Source organism: Aulostomus chinensis, chromosome 11, assembly GCF_037954235.1.
Source record: "Aulostomus chinensis isolate RoL2024-O1b breed Wild chromosome 11, RoL_Achi_v1.0, whole genome shotgun sequence".
NCBI lineage: Eukaryota > Metazoa > Chordata > Actinopteri > Syngnathiformes > Aulostomidae > Aulostomus > Aulostomus chinensis.
In genome coordinates, this window is record NC_141330.1 from 15,921,713 (window position 1) to 15,949,124 (window position 27,412).

Genomic DNA, 27,412 nt, shown 5'->3' on the forward strand with positions numbered 1-27,412 from the left:
CAAGAAAACTGACATCATTTAGGAAACGCACATCCTCAGAAGAATGAGTGCTGAAAGAATGAAAGCCGATTCATTGTGATCCCTGAGGAGGCCGACCCTCTCCGGGTCGACCAGGTGACATGAACCCTGGAGGAGCCGAGGTTCGAGCCAGGGACTTTCTGTTTACCAAACAGCAGCAGCTCTACCTCCTGTACAAAAACGTCATCCTCACTGAGTGTGAACATTCCATCTAATCAAGCAAATGCCTTTTGTGAACAGCTGGAAATGGAAAGAATGTTCAATTTGAGAGTGAATTTTCATTAAAAATCATATCTATTTAGTGAGTATTTCAAGTTACTGTTTACACTACAACATTTTGATTAACTGTGGGCTCAATTTCTGATATATCAAAGTCCGCCTGGATTTTTTTTTTGTGGAGGACAGTGTGAAGATGCGGTTGAGCAATATCAACGTAGGAAAAATGTGGGAGTGAGATAAGCTTCATAAATGGTACAGTTTTTTCAGAAAAAAAAGGTTAAAGCAATTCATTTTTCAAGTTGTAAACCTTAGCCGGTTGCTGTTGTGCCATCTTCAAGACCGTGAGCTCGTTCTGGACCACTGTGCAGAATTTCCTCTGTTTGCATGCCTGGAAACGCAGGAGCTCATTAAAAAAAGAATAAGAAGGATCAGGGAAAAAAGAGGGACCACATTACAGAGCATTCTACTATAAATTCACTGACACTACTATTCCTTAATTGGTCTAATGATTGAATTCCACATGTAATTAATCACAGTTACAAGTTCCTAACAAAGGAGACATTCAGAGGAATGCAGTACTCTGTTTAGTGTTAGTTGATGTTATGACACGGACCCGATAGGGCTTCTGTAAACAAACTCATAGCTGTGCTCTCCCTCTGAGAAGGTCTGCTCATTAGTGCTAAGGACCCTCTGTCCAGTCTGGCAGTACACACATCTTAGCGCAGGGGATGACTCATATGGTCAGTGCTTCGGCCTCAGCACCCATCTGTTAAAATACGACACCTTCCTCGGTGGTCAGTGGTGGTTGAGCGAGAGGATGGCGGGAGGAAGCAGCACAGGACTGTGGTTACTGTGTGGTGTTGCAGCTGTGCTCTATTACATCTCTGCCTCTTCTGAAGTCTGCACCAACTCCCTCATACCTGGACCTAAAGGTAACATGTAGCATCTGTCATGATATTTGTGTCGTGTGTGTGTGTGTGTGTGTGTGTGCGCGTGTGTGTGCGAGCGAGAATGTTAGTGCATTAACCTGACCGGGCAGCACTAAAACAGATGTAGCAAATTAGTAACAATATTCCAAAAATACTTGGAATCGTAAAAGTTGCATGGGAGAAGAAATACATTTTCAGAAATGATGGTGCCAGTTGGCCTCTTGGTGTGTACACTTTATCATTTTTGTGCTACTGTTGGAAATACAACCATTTAAGCTTAAAAATGATAAATGTGAATGTTAATTTACTGCCAATATATTGTCCAATAAAAGAGTCAGAGTGGAAAATTCTGAGGAAACACCCCCTTACGTGTTTCTGGTTTTCAGAGCTGATGATAAAGGTAGCAAGCATGTAAAGTCCTGTAGTTTAATAGCTAATGGTCTGCTTCCCCATAGTCTTTTAGAGGGAATGCCTCCCCTTCGTGTGTTTTCCATTTTACGACATCCAGTAGCTTATTCCCCTGCTGATACAGACAGACAGACCTCATAAAACAGTAAACGGAGCACCATTTCTTTCCCCCCCTGATTTTTGTTTTGGCCCAAAAGAAAAACTAATGAAATGCTCACTAAAGAGTTTGAATCTGGTGCTCTGTTCAAGAAGTTCATTGTGTGTGTGCGTGCGTGCGTGCGTGTGTGTGGCCCAACGCACATCATGTGCAGTAACTTTATATGATCCTCAGGAAAGAGCTGGTGTCCTAAGCAGCTACCCTAACATAAAGCAGCTCATCCCTAGGATTGTTGCCAGGTCTGGAATAAGAATCAAGTATAAGAGTTCAGTTGAGGGATTTCATGTTTGTAGTGAAGGAAGCTGAACACAGAGAACCAGAGGCAGCCAGGATCCAATAGATGAATAACTGTTTGTTTAATAATCCAAATAAAAACTCAAGCAGAACTGAACACCAAAAAAAAAAAAGGGAAGGTTAACAACAGGCACAATGAATGCAAGGACAAACACATCTGAACAGACATTCCAGCTACGACTGGCCAAAGACCCGAACAAAAATACAAACTGAACTAATTACACTATAAGAAACAGGTGTGAGAGCAACCCTAACCCTGATGGCAGGAAACAGTGGGAACAAGACTGGGCCTGGCAGGACGAATTACCAGACAAGATACAGGTGATTCACCAAAAATAGACAGGAAAACTGACAAAAACAGGAATTACAGCAAACCTGGTTACCAGAGGAAAGTGATTACAAAATTAAAAAGGTACTAGCGACAACATGCAAAATCCATCCATCCATTTTCTATACAGCCTATTTGTTCAGGGTCACAGGGGGTTGGAGCCTATCCCAACTGACATTGGGCGAGAGGTGGGGTTCACCAGTCCATCGCAGGGCCATCAGGGACAATAAGGGGTTCGGTGTCTTGCTCAAGGATGCTTAGACATGGTCACTAGGGGAAGCAAAGATCAAACAAGCAACCCCACGGTTGCAAGACAGCCACGCTACCTCCAAGCCATACCGCCCCAAAATGGAAAATAGGAAACTGAAAACAAAGTAATAGAAACTGAGTCCATGAAGATACACACTTAAAGAGTGTAAAACTAACAGGGTTAAGGGTCAGGATTAGGCAAGCTCTCAGGAAATGAATGACATAAAGACCCCAAATTAACTTAATTATATGTGTGTGTGTGTGTGTGTGTGTGTGTGCGCGCGCGTGTGTGTGTTAGTTTTCCACTGTGTTTTCTATGCATGTTAGAAAGTCCCTGTGTTACAGTGTGTATTTAGACAGCTGCCACTAAACTGAACTGATTATTTGAAAGACACTCAACGCAGATACGACTGACCACAAAGCCTGTGAGTACGCTCAGATCTGTGTACTCAACTGGCTGTCAGATGTGTATTTTCCTGTGTTTAAACCACTAAAAAATTCCAAACAACTGTCCTTTTCTATTTGAACTTCTTTCAACCGACATTCTTGAAATGAATTCACTGGCACTTTGACTTTAAAATAGACGTAGATGCAGCACTGATCAAAAGAGTCCTGATATCACTCACCTATGCCACACGTTTCTTATGCTACTTGACGAAACATCCTCATTCTTCTAAGGCTTCTCAATCCCAGCTGGCAGCTGTATCTAATGGAAATCGTAACACGATTTGATCTAAATCACACAAGTGAGTTATGTGAGTAATTTCGCTGTCTATGGTTTCACTTCAGGAATCTACAAAGAAAAAGAAAAGGAATTGAACACTAATAGAGTTGCGTTATTAGATAATGTCTACACAGCCTGCAGAAGTGACATATTAATTTCCCTAAGTACTTCTCCAGACTCCTAGAGGGGCTGGTTACAATCCCGTGCTCAAGGAGGTATAAAGTGCCGCTGGCAGCGGTAACACACACTCAGAAACCTCTCCCAGTTTCTTGGGAAAGGTTTCATCATCTGTGCTTTTAACTCCAAAAAGTACTTAAATATTTATATGGAACTGGTGATTATATTAGTTTGGCACATTTATTAAAATGAACACAGGGAGTCAAAAGTCACTTCTAAACATCCACATTTGATTAACCTCGCAGCAGAGCTCTCACACGAACAGGATTTTATTCACAAACGCTCAGTTTGGATAATGTATAATTTTCTTGTAATTGTATTGATGCTCCACCCATATATCAGCAAGGAGTGCATACACAAGCACTTTATATTCTAAACACTCTCTCCCACTGCTGTACTGATTGCACACATGTTAACTCTCTCTCTGTCAAGGAGACCAAGGTGAGATTGGAGAGGTGGGAGACCAGGGGAAACTGGGGAAGAATGGACCACCAGGGCCTCCAGGTAGAATATCTAGAACTTCTGTCTATATTTCATAAATCATTTACTCTGTCTTTCATTGTGGGAGCAAACAGGCATCTGGTTGAGCCAATCCCCAGTTTTAGATGTATTTCATTTTGATTATATGTTCATTTTACCCACTCATTTATCTTTGTGAGATGCAGGACTGAGAGTCCCACAGTTGGTAGATCTATTAGCATGTGTCACAAAGGCCAAAGACCACAGACATAATGACTGGGAGGGCTTTTATATTTAACAAAGAGGCTTAAGTTTGACTACATGAAGTTCACAGTGGGGGTGTAACACGGTTTCTGTGCTGGTGAGAGTCTCAATACCTGGTAGCATTCTTGACAAGTTAAAGACAGACAGACAGACAGACAGACCTCCCACCCTGCCTCACTGCAGGCAGACCTGCCAAACTAACTACAGACCTACCAAATAACTACAGACCTACCAAACTAACTACAGACCTACCAAATAACTACAGACCCAACAACCTGCCTAACTACACACAGACCTACCAAATAACTACAGACCCAACAACCTGCCTAACTGCTTACAGACCTACCAAACTAACTACAGACCTACCAAACTAACTACAGACCTACCAAATAACTACAGACCTAACAACCTGCCTAACTACTTACAGACCTACCAAACTAACTACAGACCTACCAAATAACTACAGACCTAACAACCTGCCTAACTACTTACACACCTACCAAACTAACTACAGACCTATCAACCTGCCTAACTACACACAGACCAACCAACCTAACTACAGAAAGAACAACTTAACTAATCAGACACTTAACAACCTACCTGTAGACAAACATACCTACATAACTACATACAGAACAACTTACCAACCTCCCTTACAACAACCAGACCTACCTACCTACCTACAGACACGCTTAACAATGACAGACAGTCCCACCTGCCTACCTACCTACCTTACAGCCAGCCAAACCTACCTACCTAACTACAGATAGACATATACACCCAACTAAATATCTATGGATATACATATGTACCTACCTTCAGAACTGCAGACAGACCTACCTACCAACAAACAGACAGAGTTGAAAGGAGGGTAGATCTGTCTGCTGGTTTATTTGTCTTTAAGCGCTATTTGGATATTCTTTCAAATGCATTAAAAACACTAAATATCTGATGCAGATAAAGAAAATATAATTGTGCATGCAGAGAAAACCAACACATTGTGTTTTATATTATCAAGCTACCTCTTAAATAACAAGGCTCAAGCATGGTCATATTATGGGTAAAAATTATAATTAGCAATTGAATTAGTGGATCTGAAATGTAAAATATATATCACGTAAAGGAGTGGCCTGAGCCATGAGGCACGCCACAATTTATAGCCTGCTCGCAAGTCAGTATAAACAGATTCTTGTAGATTGTTCTTTCAGATAAGTGGGATTGAACCCAGTAGCCAAGAGGGCAGTTTTTGCAACCCATAAGTAAACCACTTTTTCAGTAATATACCATGACATGACCTCAAACGCTGCACTAAAATCCAAATATAATACATCAACTGACTTTCCTGAATCAGCCATTGATCTGTCATTTTGATAAGAACGACCCCTGAAGACTGGTGCTTGCTGATCAACAGAGAGGAAATTCCAGGAAGTTTCCATGTATGACCAACCATAACAGTATCCTGTACACTAATTATACTTTGCAATATTTTGCCAGGGCAAAAAGCTCAACTGGTCTCCTGTGAGAAAAGTTCTTTTTCTATTTTTTTAAAATTTATTCATTTTTGTTGTTTTTTTACTTGAAACTAGCTTGCGGCCGTACGTTCGATAACTACCCCATTTCAATCAACCAATAATAGAAACACTACACGGGGGCAGCAAACTGAGGAGCAGCACCCTCAAAAAATGTTCTCCTTTAAATCCCAAATTGGAGCTTTTCCATCAGGAGGCGATTCTCCGAATTTCTTTAGCTCTTCTGCTCTTACTGAGGACGGGAAAATGAAAACAATTCATTTAGCATGACGTTGCTGTAAATCAGATTCTCTCTGAGTTGGATGAAACATTCATTTTGTGTCACTATGATCTGTATCATCAGGTTGTTTTGGTTGCTCGGGTCCTGTCACACTGGTGCAGCTGCATGGGCACACAGATATATGTGAACCCTATTCAACTTTGGGGTGCTTTTTTGACTGTAAAGCGAAGCCAGTTATTATGGTTTTTCTGAAGAACGGAGGCAGGTTCTTTCAGTGATTTACAACAGCAGCATTTCAGCAGCTCAACAGATGACGCATGTATTCCCTGTCCTAATTTAGGACATTTTTACAGGAAATAGCTGCTTTTAGTTTTGGAACGTTAAAAAGGGAATATATGACAGTTAATACCCTGGTAACAAAAACGATTTATTACTGTGAGCAGGATTGTGAAGGATTTTTCTTTCCGTTAATTGTTTGTCAAACTGATAACCAGTGGACAGGTGGCCAGGGTACTATTTATATTATTGAAGCAAAGAACAGAGTTTGCCGTTACATAATGTTGATGATTCTTGTAATGAACCTGTTGGCACAGCTAGCGGTGAAGTACATGTAGAACAAATGTAAAATCTGGCTCACTCCATTTGTTTCGTGTGATCGAGCTCTCTCTCCACTAAACTAAACAGCAGAAATTCTAGTTTTGATATTTGCTCGTTTTTGAGCAAACAATGTATGAATGAGCTGAGATTTGCTTAGGATTACATCCTGTCATTCCATATAGCACAGTACAAGTTTGGGTTTTTTTTTTTGTAAAAGTCTTGTGCTCCTTGATTGCAGAGACACTGTGGCCTTCACTCTCTTCCAGCAGCTGCATGGGGAGTCCAGACGTTAAACCGGTTAGAGGGGTTGGCCATTATAAAGAGCAACTGCAGTGATAGGAAGCACTGTTATCTGAAAGTTTAGCCAGACGGTTTAACTGGCAAGTGTGTGCACTGCAAAAACAACATTAATCAACTTTAAACGGAAGGAATAACAAGAGTCCCAATGATTAAATTTCTTCACAAAGTAGAAAACACCTAATCTCACAACTGATTCTCAGGTCAGTACTGTTAAAATATTTTCTTTGCAATAATGATTCTCAGGCATTCGTGCAGAAAATTACCACAAAACTGCACGCAAATTATAGTGAAATATTGAAGTTTCCCCAACAGCGGCTAGAGCCTCAGACATTACCAGACCTCACACCTATCGCCAACACGTCCCTCAAATCATCAAGTAGAAAATCAACTCAAGACAGGAGGAAATAGGAAATAGCAGTGGATAGCTGGCTGTCCGTGTGTGTGTGTGTGTGTGTGTGTGTGTGTGTGTGTGTGTTTGTTGAACTCTTCTAACACAGCAACAATCCGCTCCAGTGTGTCACTTAGAATTTCAAACACCATTAATATCCAATTGAATAGTTTCCTGAGGAAATACTCAGCACTGGCTTGAAGCCCTGATCTCTGCTCCCCAGCTTTTCCAAAAACACCCCCCCACACACACACACACACACTTTCTCGTTTTTTTACTACATTAGTGAGGGCCTAGGCGGCACGGTGGTGCAGCACTGTCGCATCACAGCAAGAAGGTTCTGGGTTCGAGTCCCAGCTCAGGAGTCTCCATGTTCTCCCTGTTCCTGTGTGGGTTCTCTCTGGTACTCCAGCTTCCTCCCACAGTCCAAAGACATCAAGAGAGGACGAGGCTGATTGATACTCTAAATTGACTGTAGGTGTGACTGTGAGTGTGAATGGTTGTCTGTCTCTATGTGTTGGTCCTGTGATGGACTGGTGACCTGTCCAGGGTGAACCCCGCCTCTCGCCCGAAAGCCCCCCCGTGACCCTTAATCAGGATAAGCGGAAGAAATGGGTGGATGGATGGATAGTGAGGGCCTTTCATTGATATATGGCATCCCATGGACCCTTTCCCTGACCATAACCAACAAGCTGAAAGCCTAAAACCAAACTGTAAACTTTACAGAGCCATTATAATGTTCTGGTCCTCACAAAGCATGTTTTAGCACTACAGTTGAAATGGCCTCAGCATTTTCAGACCCCCACTGTGAAACTAGACCACACACAATCTCTCTCTCTCTCTCTCTCTCTCTCTCTCTCTCTCTTTCTCTCTCTCACTCTCTCTCTCCTCATCAGAATGCTGCCTTCAACTGTCCAGTATCTCTCATTTCAGAAATTGTAGTAGAAAGTAATCCTGTCATTGTGATGATAACTATCAAGTTGTAGAAAACAAAAATCTTCTCTGCGGTGGATGTGATGATGTGATACACCAGCACTTTTAAGGTTACGGTAATCATCAAGATAAATGATGAAAAAATGAATTCCCAAGTTGCGCTTTGGGTATTACAACACTGTTGATAACACACTCAATCAAGAGGAACCCAAATAATAAGATTACATAGATAGATGTGTTGACTCTGAAATGCTTCCACTTGATGTAAACCCTAGCCTGCGGCTATGCACACTACAGCCTTCCACACACCGCAAACAGCCCCTCAACACAGACTGCTGTTGTTAGTGACTGAACTGGATCAGCAGTTCTGCCTCCAGCAAAATTACGAGTATAATAATAATAATAACAGTATCAATTTAGGAACCAAATTATGCAGCAGGGATTGTTGGAAACAACCTCAGGGTTCAGATAATCTAAAGGATGAGATGGCAGCATACAATTACAAAATGATGAATAGGTTTGGAAGCAACAAAATAATTAAAAAAATGGAAAACGATGACTGCCATGAGAAATAGTAATTATAAAAATATCCCAAATAAAAAAGCAGAAGCAGAGGATCTATATTGAACAATGAAGGATCTTTATAACAATCACTTCTTATTTCTAGATCTGTAAAGTATGGTTGACCCCACCTTTTCTAAATATTATCTGATCGATTAGAGCCATTGTGTCTTGACCGTGTCTCAAGTATCTCTTCCACCTTTCTTCCTCTTCTCCCTCAGGAGCGCCAGGAGAGGCGGGGCTTAAAGGAGAGGTTGGTCACATCGGAAAGATGGGGCCTAATGGAGACAAAGGTAGAACAAAAAGAAAATTTTGAAAACTTCATGTACAGTGTATATTATGTTGTTTTACTCGATGAATATCCGTTTTCATGAACATTACTAATTCACTTACTGTGTACAGCATGGGAGAAAGAAGAGCAGCTCTTATCTGTCGACTATGTAAATGTGTCCTTGTTCTGGTGCCATTCAACTTTTCAACCCTCAGAAAACAGACTTCATTTGTCAAAACCATGCTCCAAAAAATTGCAAACATGGAGCTGTGGGGGTTTCTGCAGGACCTTGATGGCTTTATAAAAGAAGAAATAATATTTCCTGAACCCCTCCTGCACCTGGACAGCTGCGCTATATTGACTGACACCAAATGGTGAAATAACCGGAACAGACATTTCTATAACATATAAAAACGCAACAGAAACAAATACACACACAAAATACTTGTTGGTGAGTGGTTTTGGGGGGAAATGCCAATTTTTTGTGAAATATGAGGACTGTCTGTCCTCCTCAGAGCCAGACAAGAAGCTAACAGACTCTTGTCTCCTCTATGCTGCATTAGAGAGCTGAGACCTACAGAGACCGACTGGGCACCAGTTAGCTTTGTGCAATGAATGAAAACAAATGGGCAGGTTAGCATAAATTTGTTTTGTCTGATCAGACTCCAAATCCTGGTGTTCCTTCTCTGTGTATTCTGGTTCAAATTGATCAGGTTCTTAATTTGTCCAGCTGTAATCCTGATAATAGCAGCAGTTACTCTTCTAGTCACGAACAAAAGTTTTGTTTTGTTGGCCAAAGTCCTGTGGCGCAATGCCAAACTGATCCCATCTCACAATTTTAAATAGTTATTTCATAGAGAATGATATATAAATTGCAGCTCTGTTACTAAAGGCATAAACCATTTTGTTGTTTGGTGACTTTAGACAGAGGTATGCTAACTCAACTATCCACTCTCGCTCATTGTGCTAAGCTAACAAGCAGCCAACAAGCACACGCAGGGTTGTTACACTGTTTTATGAGCATGTTTCCTTGCTTCTCTGAGCAATCACTTTCTCAGTATTTATTATGTTTAATATGCTTACAGGAAAGTGGCTTTGTATCACAGTCAAGCACTGAGGTCACACGTTCGGATTTTACTTGGTTCAGAACACTCATAAACCACCTGAAAAAAAATGCACATTTTCAGGATTTTGTTCGCCTCTTGGGAATAACAAATAAAACAAACCAAAATAACAAACTGAAATTCTGTAACACTTTTATAGAATTTTTTGTCGTGTCCAAGTTACACACAAGAAATGGTTCAATTTAGATGTCTGTGTCAGCAAAACTGGTCATTTATTAAACAGAAATCGAGATATACATGTATAGTATTCTAATATTGCCTTTCTGTAATGCCATACGACCGTCAGCTTGTTGTGTGCAACCTGGCAAATGAACAACACACACATAGCTCACCTAACAAAGAGCATTTATCTAAGGCTATGAAGAATATAATTATGTGTTATTCAAATGGAATCATTTTGAGAGGATTATATGAACCCGACTTTAACTTAACACTCTAATAATGACTTCTAGAAGCAGGGTACGACATGTGGATATTTGTTTTTGTTTGAGTGGCATACTGTCTGTGGTTCCGTGTACTCTGAATGTCCAAATCTGCTTTTGCTGCTTGTTCCTTTATAATCACAAAAAAAAAAAAACACAGACACACACACACACACACACACACACACACACACACACACACACACACACACACACTCAGGCAAGTGATTTTATCACATACAATGTTCCACTGTTTACTAGCTCTTCCTCAAATAAAACCTGCCTATCAGCATGTTTGTACTGCAGCCCACTTCCCCAAAAACGGCAACTGTCAGTGGAGTTAATTCACACATTAAAGCTGTAGATATCATGAGGAAAACATGTCAAATGGGTTCACTTAGTAAAGTGGCTTTTTAATGACATTCTGTAACATTAATTATGTCATTTTGGATTTAATTCAACTCTGTGGTGATGTAGCATTGTGTGACATTACCATCTAGTGGTTTCTGTGTGTAACTACAATGCAATATCACCCATTATCAGTTTCTATTTTCAGCTATTTGACATAAGGTAAATATCTAACCAGGATATCCAGTTAAAATTTTGCCTCAAATTTACTTTCTATTTGTCTGTAGGTGACAAAGGGGATAAAGGATTTGATGGACCCTCTGGCTTGAAAGGGAAACCAGGTGAGATTATAACACATGACAGCATGGTTCTGTATTTCACATTGAATGGATAGAAATGGACTGTTGTTACAACATGGACATGAAAAAAGTAACTATAAAGTCATAAACATTCTTGGAGATGATCTCTAGTCTTCTACTGTGATAATAGAGTTCACATAGTGATGTTTTCCGTTGTTTTGGCCCAATCAGCTCATACTACTAAAGTTGATTTGCTAACTTTAGAGTGTTTTGAGAGGGTTTAAAACCTAATTGGCTAAATAGTTTCATTGGACTTGTTACTGTTGTTCCCTAATTTTATGACAGGATAGCAGGGTGCTGGGCATCACTCACGAAACGTTGTTACGCAAACAGTTGTTCTATTACACACAAGAATTTGGCAATGACCAAGGCTAGCGAAGAATGGAGGCAAACAATAGATGTCAGAAGTAAGGCATTGCATATAGCCATCAGGCTCTGCTTCTTGCCGGTATGTCTAAAATGTCTTTTAGTATGTAAGAACAAATTTATGCATAAGAACATTTTATGACGAATAAATTATCCCTCAATGGTTGAACGGCCCAAGGCCATGCAACACCACGATACATGTCTGCTCACTGTCGGCGCGTACCAGGCTCTTCAAAGACAGTTTGAGATTTATGCCTGAACACTGTGAAATCTCATGTAACTCGTTCCATCTATCAGGCACAACGTGTGACTGCGGCAGGTACAGGAAGGTGGTTGAACAGTTGGATGTCAGTGTTGGAAAGCTAAGGAATGCTGTCAAGTTTGTGAAGCATGGTGAGTCAGGATGGTATTGTATACCATATATGGTACGAGGCAAATAATAACCCTCTAAAGATAAAAGGTGTCTGCTCATGTAAAATATTCACAAATTATAAAAGTGGTGTCTAAGTGCATTTTCCATCATGTGTCTTTCCTTTGATGTATGGAAAACATATTCTCTATTCTTTCTACATTCTACTGTTTCCCTCTAAAATATACATGTTTAGGTTGACACCAAACTGGGCAAGAAACAGTATAATGAACATTGATGATTTTTTTATTCATATTTACAGTGACTCTGCTCATTTTTCCTAAGAATGTGACTGTAGATGATAGTCATTCATCATGGGAAACACTTAAAATCTTTCCTTGTCCAGTCATCTTGGGGCTAACGGAAACAGAGGAGAGCTACTACCTCCTGGTGAAGGAGGCTAAGAGGTTCCGAGAGGCCTTGATGAACTGTAAGTTAAGAGGCGGCGCCCTCGCCATGCCAAAGACCACCAATACCAACCGCCTCATGGCTGATTATGTCAGTCAGGCAGGACTCAACAGAGTTTATATTGGTGTGCAGGCTCAAAACAGAGACACAGTAAGTGCATGTGCATGTACACACACATCTGTGCACACACACTCCCTCTGAGTATTAATGAGTATGCAGAGCAACAATAAAAACCTTCAGTGCCACATTGTCTCATCTATGTCCCGCAGTAAGAAAGACTGAAATACCTTTGTTTCATCAGAACGGAACAGCCGGATACCTTTATGCAGACGCCAGTCCTCTGCAGGGGTTTACTGGCTGGAGTCAAGAAGTGGAGCTCAGTCCACCCACCACAAACACAAGCTGCGTTGAGCTGCACAGCACTGGGACGTGGGGTCATGTGGAGTGTGAAGCCGCCATGTTTTTCATCTGTGAGTTCCAAAAAAGCAGGGGAAGAGGAGGAAGAGTGATGTCAAACATGGCGTCCTCGTGAGTCAGTTTTGTGGTTGTGTGCCTCTGCACCATGCACCAGCGACAGCCAGGCATTATGTTCTTGGGTTGCTCTCGGCCATCAAAAACAAGATTTCAGGAACACTTAAAGGGAATTTCCTCAACCATGGCACCGACATCCTCTTGAACTTTATATGAACTTGAACCTCACAAAACAGGCCATAATTGAGGCCATAATTCATGAAATCATCTGCTGATTTGGATGGAGAATGTCTAATAAGAAGAAAAGATGATGTGACGGTATATCCAAAAGGTCAAAGGTGAACCTCAGTGCGCTATCGTGACAAGCTTGAGGGTGAGTTCATACATGGTGCTTCATGATACCCGCAGGAGACTCATTATCAGCTGGAGCTGCTAAATTCCATGTAAAATTTCTGCTTTCTTAATCGTTATATTCTATTCCTATAAAGTCGTTTTAATTGTTGTATCATTTCTACGGATAAACTTTGCCAGTTCATGAGCAATATGGCGGAGCGGGCAGGGTTTTAACAGGCCATGTTGAGAGAACTGTGCCACTTCATGTACTGTGTTCATTACGAGGCAATAAACAGCAGAAATCAACACCCACCTCCTGTATTTCGTTCTTTTTAACCTTCAACACAAAGCGCAGTTTTACTTTGTTTGGATGTGATTGGTGACATCACATCTGTTATGGTTTATATATCAAACTGCAGCAGCATTGCGAGAGAAATTCTGATTTTGCTTAAGTTTACTGTTTTATATAAGGCAGTAATAATTTGACGCGTGTTTCACCATCATTTCTGAATGTTAAGCAGATTTTGGTCTTTCAGGTCATCTTAAAATCCCAAAATTCAGAGGGAAAGTTTACTGTTTCAAGTCTGCACAGTGTTCCGTTGAAGTAAGTGATGTGCGCTAAAAATTCAAAATATATCAGCCAGGTGATTGTAACTGAATTTTTACAATTACATATTAAGTTGTTAGCTAACGTGGTAGCCAAACTGCTTTTATATAAGTCATGTACATTTGTATCATAGTACATGTATGTCAGGCTGTCAGTCTTCTTGTTGTAGCAGTGTGCCCCCAAACGGCCAAAAGTTGAATTACATCATCAGAATCAGAAGTATTTTATTAATATGTCTGTCCAGGGGGAACCCAGGCCCTCAGTGATGTCGGCTCCCAACCATGACAACCACATTGTGAATGAATTTTCCACGTTTGCCTTTTAGCTGTACATTCACTGTCTGTATTTTCACATGATATTCTGTCTCTTATCAGAGAGAGGATTGTGCACTGGGCCTTTAAAGATGGCACCATTACAGGAGAGTCAGCAAAACTCTGTTCCCTGTGTGAAATAACAGGATGTCAGTGAGCGACTGTGTGGAACAAAATCGAATCAATCACTCAACTCATCGTGGCTGTAGTCGTACAAGAGCACTGGCCCAGATATCCGATGTCAAAGGTGCATATCACAACTTAAGACAGACAATCATTCACATTTTGATTTAGAACTTCTTGTTTACTAAACTTCCATGTTTTCAGATGAGGGCAGCAGGTTTGAAACTATATATTGTAATTTTAGTTTTAGTTTTTTTTTCTCCACAAAATGGAAAATGAATGTATTATACACTGTATCTACTGACGTAAGAGACTAAAAAATTTATGCAATCCAAGGAACTGTTTGTCTCAGGAAAAACTGATATCTGGTTTTGGTTTTGCTTTGTCAGCAGGTCCCTCAGGCTTAATAGGAACTGTTTGACACATCACTTGTTAAATCAGTGCCAGGTTGAGAAGCAACAGGGTGAATAAACACTGACTGCAGTTTTGACAGATGTCAGTGGTGTTCAACAGCAAGTTGGGGGCTATCAGAGGAGACGGTTGGAGCCTGATGGACACTGAGGATAGATCCAAATATGGCCAGAGATCAAAATGTTCAGGTTGGAATGAACACTTTATTCTTATAGCATGAGGTTCTTACAAATGTCTCCAGGTTGTTGTGTAACTGAACTAGTGCTCATCTGCATTCTTTTATTTGTGTTTGTCTTTTTCTTAATGCGTTAACTGTGTGACTCAGTACGGTGCATTGTAGCTGCTGCAGTGTGTTTGGGACTGCTGTATCTTCTTCTGCTGGCTGTGATTTTAGGCATAGTGGCCCAGAGTGAGTATACCACCTCAACAGTTACAATAAATTCAATGAAATTATGGGAGTGCAGACATCAGATTATTATGATTATTATGAGCTCTGTATCTGGAAGCCGTCCTCTGTGGTCACTTTCACGCTCTTGCTCTTGTTGCAGATACGAAGGCTGTCAATCCTAAGGAAATTGACCAAATGCATATTGTTGAGTCCAGATGTGAAAACCTGACTTCTCAGTGGATCCAGTTACAGATGAACTACAACACAATAGTGGAAAGCAGAAACCAGTTACAGACTTTGGCTAGTTCTCTGACTGAGGAGAGAGACGTCCTCAGATATGAGCGAGACTGGCTGAGAGTAGAAGCAAACAACATGACTAACGCTATGGAGCGGCTGCAAGCACGACTCAACGTGATGACAGCTTCTCGAGATGAGCTGCAGGTGGAGGTCGATAGGATGAATCTCAACAGAACAAGTAAGACCTGCACACAAGCGGCACGCTGAGGAGGAGACTTCATTTAATGGAGCAAGCTCCAGCGTGTAAAGTAACAATATCAAAGATCACAAAACGTGGGTCAGTGATAGATACGAGGCTCGCTCATTGATGAACCCTAGTGTACAATCAGTTAATGTTACACTGAGGTTGTAAAAATGATTTCTATCCAAAAGTGAAGATTTAATCTGAACTGTCATATTTTGATGATCTAAGGTATTCTGCATCGTTGTATGGGTATCATTCATGGAACATAAGGAAATGCTCTGATGTTGCTCAATAGTTTCAGTTCTGTCTGCTTCATGATACGCTGATATATTGTTAAGCACATCACAAAATCATGGAGCTCAGTTGCAAAACCTACATTTACTTTCCAGATATCTTCCATGATAACCCCTAACTCTGGTTTGTGGTAACTTTTGTATGTATTTTCCTCCAGAAAGATCTTGCAAAGCGAATTGGATCAACTTTAACAACAAATGTTACTATGTCTCTGAAAAGGGACAGACTAAAAGCTGGAGATCCAGCAAAAAAGACTGTGAGGACAAAGGAGCCACCCTGGTGATTATGAACACAAGAATCGAGCAAGATTTCATCTCCGGATTTTATGACCGAGTCTGGATCGGTCTGTCCGACACAGACAGAGAGGGCAAGTGGAAGTGGGTGAACGGGGAGGAATTGGTGGGCGACGGATTCTGGCAAGAGGGAGAGCCTAATAACGCTGATTATGGCGAAGACTGTGCAGAAGTGTCCCGCTCAGGAAGAGGATGGAATGACATAGAGTGTAGGACGACTTTATCGTGGATTTGTGAGATATGAGCCGGCAGCCATGTGTGTGTGCGTGTGTGTGTGTGTGTGTGTGTGTGTGTGCATGTGTGTGTATGTGTGTATATGTGTGTGTGCAAGGGAGCATGTTCAATAATAAATAAATATGTTAATGAACTTTTATTCTCTACAGAATCCCAGCCTGGCTATAAAGTTAAAGAAAAAATATTTGGAATTAAGATTTAACTTTGCATACAATTTGATTAATTAGTAATTAATTTCAAAATGGAAACAAAGTTATATCCTGTGGCCAAGAATCAATCATAGCATGGGAATAAGTTATATTATGTCTAATTAGAATTATATCTTGTGGCCACATAGTATGTCTCTCAATGATCGCTCTGGGACTTCGCGTTTCTATGATTTCTTTCATGAAATAAAAAAAAAATTGTAACTGTAGAGGAGTGAAAGGAAAGCCAATAATTAGTCATTCAGACAGTATGTTTACATGAGTATACATGATATGACAAATTATTATGGGAAGAGTTGCTATTTTTACGTTGAGTTTGAACTGCACTCATTTGTATGAAAGTTGCTGTACATGTTCCATTCTTCCACTACTAATAAAAATAGAAAATTAAAGTGCATTGACCTTTCTTTTTCTTTTTTTTTAATATTTCACAATTCCATGATTAGCACTGATAGTTGCTAAGCCATTTTTAATTTCTGATTGCTTGATGCTCTGTAAACAGAAGTGAGGTCACCCCTGTGCCAAAGGTCTTCTGATGGACAAATATATGCTTCTCACAACTTGTCCTTTACAACTCATTTCCTTTTCACTTGGAAAACATCAGGCATGACAAAGATTTGCAGCCCAGAACTGTTGGACTGATAAACAATGACCTTTTGCATGCAACAGGATGCACGGTCTTATCATCCTTTCATTGTGTCGAACTACCCGCCACCTTAAAGTGAGCTAAGAATGTCCTGTCAGAGGTTAAGTCAATATTGGTTTGCATAATCAAAATCCTGGCTAAACATTAACTGCAACTTCAACTGCTCTGACCAACCGATGGAAGCAACATTGAAGAGGAAAGAAAAAGTCTTCCAACAGGGATTTAAAGCGGAGTTGGTGTCACTGGTCTTTTTTTTAAAAAAAATTTTTCAAAATCCTCTCAGTTAAACTTCTTGGCTTCTTTCTCAGTGAATGTTAATCAGGACACACACAAGTGATTCTTAGCTTTCATTTCTTCTCAAACAAAAGCAGTGGACTTCCCTTCCCTCTGTGTCTGAGCTGCTGGTGGCTGTTCACACACTGGAATGTGAAGTGTATTGATAGACTGATAAAGTGAGAGTAAAATTGCTGCCTTCAGTGACTGGAAGAATAAAGAAAACCAGTCATGAAAATACTTGTTTAGTATGATTTGCGGAGTCATCGAGGAGTGAGGGTGTGGAGGGACAAAAAAACGAAACAAAAACTGGTTCTATTACTCAACCTGGGAAACACACAGAGCCAACTAATCATAATGTCATGAAGATGAATCGACATGCTCATGAGGATTGACATGAAGAAATTAAAGTGGTTTGTACTATGAACTGACATCTCTGTTGTATTTCTAATGGAGGACTAATACACGACTCCTAAGACTTGGCACGTATAATTTAGAATTGTGATTATGTAGTCACGTTGTATTTGTATCCACTCTTTGAACAGATCATTGAAACATGCTAGCCACTGAAGTTTATATCTTTTAATGGCAAGATATTTAGACGTGGTGTTCTTAACGTAAGGCCCGTGAATGCAGCATCGGTTGGTTACCAGGGAGTGGCCCCTGCACCTGTCCGACCTGTTGGGGGACACATGACTCCAGAGGAATTTTCCTTCTCTGCTCCCGTCCTTTGTTTCGTGGAGTACAACGCGTGAGAGTCAGAGGAGAGTGAAAGACAGACAGAGGAGAGAGAGAGAGAGAGAGAGAGAGAGAGAGAGAGAGAGAGAGAGAGAGAGAGAGATGTCGGAACCAGCCACTAACCCCGATGTCACCTCGTTCCCTGCTCCAAATATCTCTCTACCTTTGGGATTGGAAGTGTTGAGGACTTACTCTGGAGTTCTTGTCTGTATAGAGATAGTAAGTGTTGCTTCTGCGTGATTTACTCTCGATCAGCACCTGCATAATGTCAGATGTATCAGTGGCGTACGCTGTTTTCCCACACTCATGAGAGGCGTTTACTTATATGCATTCTAGTGACCCAGTCCTTGTCTTTTGGAGGTTTGTGGCTGAGAGAGCAAATTCGTATGCCGCCTCAAGTTGTTTCGGTTTGGATGGACCCCGAGGGTCAAAACACCTGCTCAGAAAAACAGATCAGATAAGAAGTCAATGTACCGCAGGTCTCTGCTTAGTAGCAGTTTACCTCTCGCTCTCTCAATGACCTTTAACCCTGCATGGGGATCTACACAGTTCCTACTCATAGTTTAAATAAAGTTGACAATTTATGTCCTAGTCTTTTCTCATGGATAGACCTTTTCTAACAGGTTAGAACTATCATATACTACAGTTTAAAGGATGTGTACCACAGTTAAAATTCCTTTTTCTGTTGAATGCTGCTGTCAAGGTTAAGATGCGCATGTTCGTCTGAAACAAACCGTAAAGATAGTCCAGCGCTTAGTCTGTAACCAAGCTAAGCAAAATTGGTATCAGAGTAGCACTGCTGCCGGAGAGGTGAGTGACACAGGTTTAAAACTCTGGCACATCTGGTATTTGTTTGTGGTAACAATATGATAATAGTACCATAAAACCCTATCTCTTTGGCTGCAGGATTCATAATCTAACCACAAGATGAACAAATTGTAGATGTTGTAAAAACTTCTGCATGTGTAAATAATGTTTGAATTGTGTAAATATACCTATGGGAGCATGATACTGATACTATGAAAAATCCATATCATGAGGATTTGTAACGCTAAGGACTGTATGATACGATACAACCTTACCCTGGTGCAACAGGCTGTCATTATCAGGAAACAAATGAATAAATCTACAACATTTTATAATGTTTAAAATATTCCAAATATATATATATATATATATATATATATATATATATATATATATATATATATATATATGACCAGTCAGTATTTGTCACCAATGTTTATGTATATGTACACAGCTCTTTGGTGGTTTAGTATGGATCCTGGTGGCTTCCTCCAATGTGCCTGTGCCTCTGCTGCAAGGCTGGGTGATGTTTGTCTCCGTCACTGCCTTCTTCCTCTCATCCGCCTATCTCCTGCTCCTCATCACCGGCCTGGCGGACCGCATACAATCTGACTGGAACTTCTTAGTGAGTTATACATTAATTAGTTGATAAGCTAGCCTTCTTTGCATTCATCGAGCTATCTACATGTTGCCCTCACGATCTCTTTGGCTATGCAGGATATTGTAATTCATTAATTTTCTGGAAATTCCAATCCGTCTTCCATCATTTATTGTGCACAAAATCCTCATGCGGGCTGTCAAAGATGAACACTCAGTTATGGTACTGCTAGATTTTAACCTAAGCATTTGACACCAGCGATCACTCCATGCTAATAGAAGAGTTAAAACAAGTGGATCAATATTTCTGGTCTGAACTCATTGATTCTAATCCTACCGAAACAAAAAAGCAAAGGTTTTAGGTCATCACTTATATCCTTGTTTCCTGAACTACTCTGGTAACACATGGAGTGCCACAGGGTTCAATCCTTGGTCCAATTCTTTTTTTCCATTTTTATATGTTACCACTGAGCAACTTGATTAACATTCAGCACTATTTATCAATCTAGCCCAAGACATAGATAATGCCGATACTCTCCATGCTTCTCTGGTTTAAATTAAGGTATGGATGTCACTTTATGTCCTCCAGCTACGCTCAAACAAAATTGAGGTTCTAAAATAAACTGGCATCTGATGTAAAATCTTGTATCTGTGTTCTTTCTGCCAATGTTAAGCCCTCTTCTTGACAGAATTTTGAACTGAAAATTTCATATAAAAGCAGTCATTTAAACTTGCTTTCTTGAAATAAGGAACCTTGCTACGCTGTCATCCGGAGTCCTGGCACTACTCATCCATACACTAATAATCTTGCATCTGGGCAACTGTAATGCACTTTACTCCACTTAGATCCAAGCAGCCCTGTCCTGCCTGCAACATGTAAAAAATGCTGCTGTAGAGCTCATATCTATTCTGTTGCTCCAAGAGTTCCGAATGGACAACAACATGCTACCGATCACCCACAGAGGTCTTATTAGTATTGTTTCACAATAAATCTCAGGAATCCTGCACCCCTACTTCACAGCTATCTCTCAGACCGACCAAACTTTGCCACCTACTTGTTCCCTGCAACTTCTGCAAATCTAAGGGTGGCTCGTTGTTTGGAGCAGTTGCTGGGCACTGTGTACTAAGACAACAGTGTCACGTGGAATCATGTCATCATAGAGGAAGATTAGTAGATTGGTTCAGTGCATCTGTGTGACCGCAAGCACTGTTACTCAACAATTTATGAAAGTTGACAAAATCAACATTTTCACTTCTAAAAAGGTTAAACCACAATTAGGCAGCTGAACCAAACCAGAGTGGCTCCTGTTCTGACTGATCGGATGGGAGTGTAGCGTGTCGACCGTCATCCATAGCTACATTTTCATCACTATGTTAAATGTATCTCAAATAGGGATTCAGAAAAAGATGCACTAAAAGATCAACACAGTTGTTGGGGTTTTTTTTGTCTTCATTAGTCATAAACCAGAGCGATAGTGGTCAGGATTAATTCCAGGAACTGAGAATTAATACTGCTACGAAATGTATAAAAGCAGAGGGAAATGTCATAGCTGATGTTAGAAAAGCAGCACAACAGTGCCTCCATTTCGGTGGGAAGAAGAAAGGGTGTTTTCTGAAGCTTTTTTTGTTATTGTACATACATTCAGAGAGAGATTTCTCTTGTAAATTAGATGTAATAAAAAAGCTTAAGAGCCAAACCTGCTTCACATTTTCTGTAGAGACAGTGCATGTAGTACAAGATCATATTCTTACGTATTGTAGTATGTTTTTTCAGCTCTGTTAGGACAAATAACAAGGACAAATATGTCCATGATTGAAGAAACATTAACCTGTGCTGTCCTGTGTCTGGGCTCCCTGACAGGGCCAGTCATGTCCTCAGGCTTCAAGCCTCTCTCCCAGGAGTAAGCCGATCGTGTGGTGTTGTTTGTTTTCGGCAGAACAATGAGTGGCATGGATGATGAGCTCACACCAAAATATAACAAAGGCTTGCCTGTTGTCCCACCAGGCTCACAGAAACAGCTTTGCCCACTGTCATGCCCTGGCTCTCGCTTCTCCGTGTTTTGAATTTCTTTGTCCGTATTTGAGCTTTTCTCTATAATGCTTTTACTTTCTAACCTCTCTTATTTTCACATGTTTGTGGTATACCATGTTATTCTTTGCAGTACATTCTTTTAAATAATTAATTATTAGCCCATGTGTGCAGCAGCCACATGGTATTCAGTAGTTTGACCATCAAACAACAGCAAGGAGGACAAAGTCTACTTTTTCCAGGAAGGTTTATAAAAAAAACAACAACAACAGTTTTCAAGGTTCTCTTTTCTCGAGGTATTTACACTTGAATCGTGAAACTCTCACACTTTTTCATTCCTAATGCACCGTCTCTTCTTCTTCGCCTTCACAGGATGTGTTTTACCATTTCTTAGCTTTGCTTTTCTACTTTGCTGCCTTTGTGTTGGAAGCGGCAACTACAGCAGCTAATGGAGGAGCCAACATCACGCTGCATCCGAACAGCTCCGATGTTGTCATGTGTATAACCTACCCCCGGGGCAACATATTCACAGTACTGAGCTACAACCAGTACAGTATTAATGTGGCAGCCACGGTGAGTGACAGCTCTTTAAACTGTAACATTGTGTACAGTGTCCTGTCATTCATCTCATCAGTTCACCCACAGTTTTATTTTAATGAACTCATTCTAATATATCAGGCCGTATTAAAAAAAACAAAACAATGTAGTTGACACAATTTCTGACTGATATTGTGACATTTTATTTATTTTTGATGTGATGTAATCAGAAACATTTACCAGCTTTTCTTTCTGATAGAAATATAGCAGGTTGTGCATGGAGCCCTGGAGTGGCCTTTTTTTGCATAGAGAGATAGAACTTCGGCTAATGTAAATAATTTGATGTGGAACTTGTTCCCCTAAATTTATTTATTGTATACTTTTGAGCAAGTTATGAAAAAGAATGAAGGGCTTCATAAATGTGGTTATTATGTGTCATTAAAAAGCGTACCTTAAATTCTGGGCCAGCTCAATCCCAGGAACTTGAGCAAATATCTTTATGTTAAAATAGATACAATGTTGTGTCAATTGAAACACGTTAAAAACAGTTGAAATGAGCTCCATAAATCGGAGGAATACGGGTACGCACCGCTGTGGGATTCACTGTACATCCGCTGGTGTTTACAAATGTTTTGGTTTGCCACAAGTAGTCTGTGTGAGAGAAAAGCTCTGATATGTGCCAGCCAGTTATTTGAATCAAATATTTGCTCAGCTTGTATCGCTCTCCTGCGTCATGTTCATTTTAACGATAAGCTTTGATGGACACACTTTAACGCTATTATATTGGTGTGATTGATTTGACCAAACAATAATAACCAAAATTTTTAAAAAAAAAAAAGAAGAAGTATATCCATCCATCGTCGTCTTCCGCTTATTCCTTACTAGTAAGGGTCGCGGGGGAGCTGGAGCCTATCCCAGCGTCTACGGGCGAGAGGCGGGGTTCACCCTGGACAGGTCACCAGTCCATCGCAGGGCCAACACACACTCACATTCATACCTACGGTCAATTTAGAGAATCCAATCAGCCTAGTCCCCAAATTGCATGTCTTTGGACTGTGGGAGGAAGCCGGAGTACCCGGAGAGAACCCACACAAGAACAGGGAGAACATGCAGACTCACACAGAAAGATCCCGCGCCCGAGCCGGGACTTGAACCCTCTTGCTGTGAGGCCACAGTGCTGACCACTGCACCACCGTACAGCCCCGAATAAGAATATGTGATGATTTATTTTGGGGTTTGAGCCCCAGGTGTCCCAGGTCTTAACTTTGTATCGTTTGCATGTTGTCACCACGTGTAAAAAGAAGTGGAGTTGATACCTTGAAGTCAGTCGAGTGACGACCACGATGTATATTCTTCTTTGTATTAGAAGATTGTTTAAAAAAATAACTCATCAAAATGCTCCCTGCCTCACCTGAGTAAATGGTGAGGTCTCCGAGCTACAGGACGCCGTTGATATTCTTACCATTTTCTCTGTTTTGTCCTTCATCCTAGATATTTTCCTTTATTGTGACGCTCTGCTACGCCTGCAGTTTGGTGATGGGCTTCAGGAGGTGGAGGATGTAACCTGCAACGCAAACTCGTTGAACAGCTTCTTCATAACATCATTAAACGACCAACTACAGTAAAACCCAGAGGACCGCTGTTCAGTTCAGGATAGGAAACTCGTATCAGCAAACAATCACATGCGCACCACACTGCTGCCTCAGTCCAAGTTTACGCTGAGGTTTTTGGTCAGTTATAACCAGACAGGGTGTTTCAGCTGAATTTAGCATCCATGAACTGAAAGGAGCAGTTTCAAGTGAGTCTGTGTTGTTGAAGAGATTTAACAAGACTCCAGTAGTTTTAGTCGCTGTGCAGTTAACACCGTCGGGATCAGATTCATTCCTGAGTAATCAACCATTTTCTAAATGTCATTGACCTCTTCAACACAAAAATATGTTGGAAGTGAGGGAAAGTGTTAAAGGCAGGGTGAGGCAACATTTTGCAATATGCTTGTAATGTTTGTGACAGTTATGATTTTGTTTTGCAACCGATCATGAATATAGTTCCTCATTTCTAGAGTCACATCCTCATTGAAGGGTGTATTTCTAATTTGCAGCACCACAAGATCCCACCTTTTTTTATGCTTCCTTAAGTCACGTAATTTTTGTTGCACAGTTTTGTGGAAAGCCCTCAAAACGCAGCGTGCTCATTCTCACTGTCCACCAGTCGGTGCTAAAACTCATTTTACATTCAACATGACTATTATAATATTTCAAATGGTCATTATTTGAAATGTGAGATGATGTGATATTTGAATTTCAAAGTTGTCTTGTGTTGAGCACTTTCAGTCAAATTTATCAGCATAGACAACATCCCCCCCCCAAAAAAAATGTTTTTCCACAATATTGTAACTGTTGTACGTGACTAGTTTAAGCACATCAGCGAGTAACTTACGAATAATATTTGATCAACTTCAGAAGAAAACTGTATCTGTAATTTTGTCGGATTCTACTACTAATAATAATAATTTGATTTAACCACTTGATTAAAAACCACTTGATTAAAAAATACTATTGTTAGCCACTACAACTGTTTCCTTCTGATCTGTATTTCTTAACAAATCATTTAATGTGTATTATTTTGGTATCACTCTTTGTGTCTGTGTTGATGTTTGATTAAATTTCCCAAACAAATAACTGTCTTCCTTACTACGTTATTTACTAGTGATAACAACTGTATATTTCTTTGTATTAGGATATTAAGTTATGTTATTATTAATTTAAAGTAGTTTTTTATGTTTGTGTCATGGATTTTTCGTATGTGCCGTTGTTGGAATTTTAGAACTAAACAAATAAATGTTTTCAAGAAAAAAAAAAACAAGCTTTCTGCTTTGCAACGGTTGTCCTCTTTGATGCTAAAAGATGCTGAAGTTCTGCATATTCAAATCTTTCTCACTGGGCTCTATGACAGCATCCTCTCTAGATGTGTAAAGGCACAACGTCTCTCAGGGCAGTTCATGCTCCCACATCAGGTTCTTTACAGCACATAACTGAATGTGAAGAGTTCCTTTGCATGCATGTGAAAGGGTAAATAAATAAATGGTCACAAATTAAATGTAAATGATGACATAAATCATTGCTGACTTCCATATATATTTGTCTTCTTCAGGATCTTCATGAATGTGGACTCACAATCACTATCATGGCTCAGTGGGACACTTAATTAGACCTGTGCAGTTCGCACAAGTATTACAAATGCATATAGTAACACTTTCATAGGAATATTGTGCAATTCTTTTCAAAGCAAAAGTTTTTATCAGCTGCAGGTCTGTTTACGAACTGAATTTCATACAAGTTGTGTCTGCATGTTCACTCTTTGTGCACCAGATTAATTAAAAAAAAAACACAACACCGTACATCATTATTCATTTGGCAAATTTCCATTCTGCTTAATGCTTTAATGAATTAAAAGTTCATTTAACACGTGGATGAATTGCTGCCCATTTGCTCCACACGAAACATTTCTAGAAATAGTAAAAAGGAGGAGACTTTTTTTCAGTAATTACATCAGCCTACCTCTTGACATAAACCATTGGAACTTGAATAGTCTGCCAATCCGTCATTATATCGATTTTAAACGCTTAAATAATTCAGCCACTAGATGTCGCTCGTTTTTAACAATTAATCAGCATTGTTTTGAGTTCCTATTCATCGTCTGATTCTATGTTTATAGGTAAATAAGCTAAATGTTTGGTATCAACAATAAAAAGAACAAAATGGAGGCCTTTAATAATATTGTGTTTGTTTCGTTGACTCCTTCTGACAAAGAAATAAAGAAGAAAAGCGTTGTTACCCCGTATTCTGTAATAATGTGACTGGATATTGCAATTTTTCTCGTGTTGTTTGCATCGTGAAACCACAGTGAATTAATAATATGCGCTCCTCTCCCTATGACTAATGTAATCCAGACTAACACCAGAAGCAGGTATTAATTATATACCTTCAAAATAAAAGCATCACATCTCTTCCAAAAATAAATCAAATGTTAAAACAGTTTCTTCGAAAGTAATCGTTGGAAAACGTGGTTTTGTGTGAATTAAATCATACCAAATCAGGAATATTTGAAAAACGCGTGCTTTCATTTCCTGACTTAAAATGGAGGTGAATGTAGCATATATGTGGATGTTTTGATCAAATTCGATAAATATGTTCCTTTTTTTTTTAATTGTAAACTAAATTCAGCCCTAAGCAGATTTATAGTGCATGTCCTCTGTCGGCTTCTAGAATGTCATATCACTAAATTGTTTTGTTTTTTTTTATTTTTTCGCGCACGTGTTTACCGGAAACGCTTCGCTGGTTCAAAGTCCTGGTTCAGGCGAGCTTGATGTATCCCTCCGGTCGTTGTCTTCTCCCTCTCAGTCGGTGTGTGAGAGCAGAGGACACCCTCCGTGTCGGTATTTCTGTTGTTGCCTGTCAAAATACGGGAAGACGTTACTTACCGAACGTCGTGGATTATCTTTAGTTTCGAAGACTAAACGAAAGATGATGTTGGAGCCACGGGTCTGCGCCGGGCGGCGTGGAGGGGACGGGGGGATTTAAATTTCACTTTTGTCCCGACAGCTTCTTTTGATTTGAAGTGAACGGTGCACCGGAGTAGAACCGAGCGCTCTCGTTAAACACTGAAGCGAAAGTTGTTGTGCGTCGAGTTCACAACGATATAGCTCGTTATATTCAGGTGTGTTTTAGTAATTTATTTTATTTTTTTTTTAAATTTTTTGACGAGTTTTTGTTTATTCTCTTGGAGAGCGGGGGGGTAGCGGAGGGAGAGGGAGAGCGGCTCCTCGCCGAGTCGGGACTGACCACTGGAGGTGGTCCTGAAAATGGAGGCTGTTATCGACAAGGAATGCAGCGCGCTTGGTGGACTCTTCCAAACTCTTATCGGAGACATGAAAGTAAGGCCAAATGAACTTTGCAACACATATTATACTACAGGGCAAATGAACGACACGAAGTCAGGCGTACGTGAACTTTCCGACACCAGCTCCGTGTATATTTGTTTACGTTTCCCAGACACATGCTAGTTTAACCGGACATTTCACGTTAGCATACCTTAATCATAGTACTTCTGAGTTTATCTCCTTGAACCGTCTTGAATGTTCACTAAGAAGTCTAAAACCATCATTCAGTTTTG

The 27,412-nt window shown here is 40.2% G+C and overlaps 4 protein-coding genes across 9 annotated transcripts in view; all 4 read left to right on the forward strand.

Moving 5' to 3' along the window:
* Positions 1-921: 921 nt before the first annotated feature.
* Positions 922-13,557, forward strand: colec10 (collectin sub-family member 10 (C-type lectin)). Of its 2 annotated transcripts, XM_086217316.1 has the most exons (7): positions 922-1,169; positions 3,936-4,007; positions 8,976-9,047; positions 11,207-11,260; positions 11,942-12,037; positions 12,400-12,611; positions 12,763-13,557. In XM_086217316.1, the coding sequence occupies exons 1-7, from the start codon at positions 1,055-1,057 to the stop codon at positions 12,991-12,993; spliced, it is 852 nt and encodes a 283-aa protein (XP_086073442.1). In that variant the 5' UTR covers positions 922-1,054; the 3' UTR covers positions 12,994-13,557. The 2 variants fall into 2 exon arrangements, with proteins under 2 accessions (XP_086073442.1, XP_086073443.1); XM_086217317.1 differs by lacking the exon at positions 3,936-4,007.
* Positions 13,558-14,714: 1,157 nt separating this feature from the next.
* On the forward strand, positions 14,715-17,003 carry LOC147253624 (uncharacterized). Its single transcript, XM_086217318.1, has 4 exons — positions 14,715-14,905; positions 15,043-15,126; positions 15,266-15,580; positions 16,038-17,003. The coding sequence occupies exons 1-4, from the start codon at positions 14,800-14,802 to the stop codon at positions 16,415-16,417; spliced, it is 885 nt and encodes a 294-aa protein (XP_086073444.1). The 5' UTR covers positions 14,715-14,799; the 3' UTR covers positions 16,418-17,003.
* Positions 17,004-18,278: 1,275 nt separating this feature from the next.
* On the forward strand, positions 18,279-24,619 carry mal2 (mal, T cell differentiation protein 2). The gene is made up of 4 exons (XM_086218886.1): positions 18,279-18,489; positions 19,532-19,702; positions 22,076-22,276; positions 23,732-24,619. The coding sequence occupies exons 1-4, from the start codon at positions 18,373-18,375 to the stop codon at positions 23,801-23,803; spliced, it is 561 nt and encodes a 186-aa protein (XP_086075012.1). The 5' UTR covers positions 18,279-18,372; the 3' UTR covers positions 23,804-24,619.
* A 1,934-nt stretch (positions 24,620-26,553) lies between these two features.
* The window catches only part of LOC147253626 (protein MTSS 1-like), a 46,608-nt gene continuing 45,749 nt past the window's right edge, over positions 26,554-27,412 (forward strand). For 2 of the 5 annotated variants that reach the window (XM_086218888.1, XM_086218887.1), the window contains exon 1: positions 26,554-27,173. In XM_086218888.1, coding sequence (XP_086075014.1) covers positions 27,102-27,173 — 72 coding nt within the window. In that variant the 5' untranslated portion in view covers positions 26,554-27,101. The remainder of the gene's footprint in view (positions 27,174-27,412) is intronic. The other 3 variants (XM_086218891.1, XM_086218890.1, XM_086218889.1) reach the window with 3 other exon arrangements.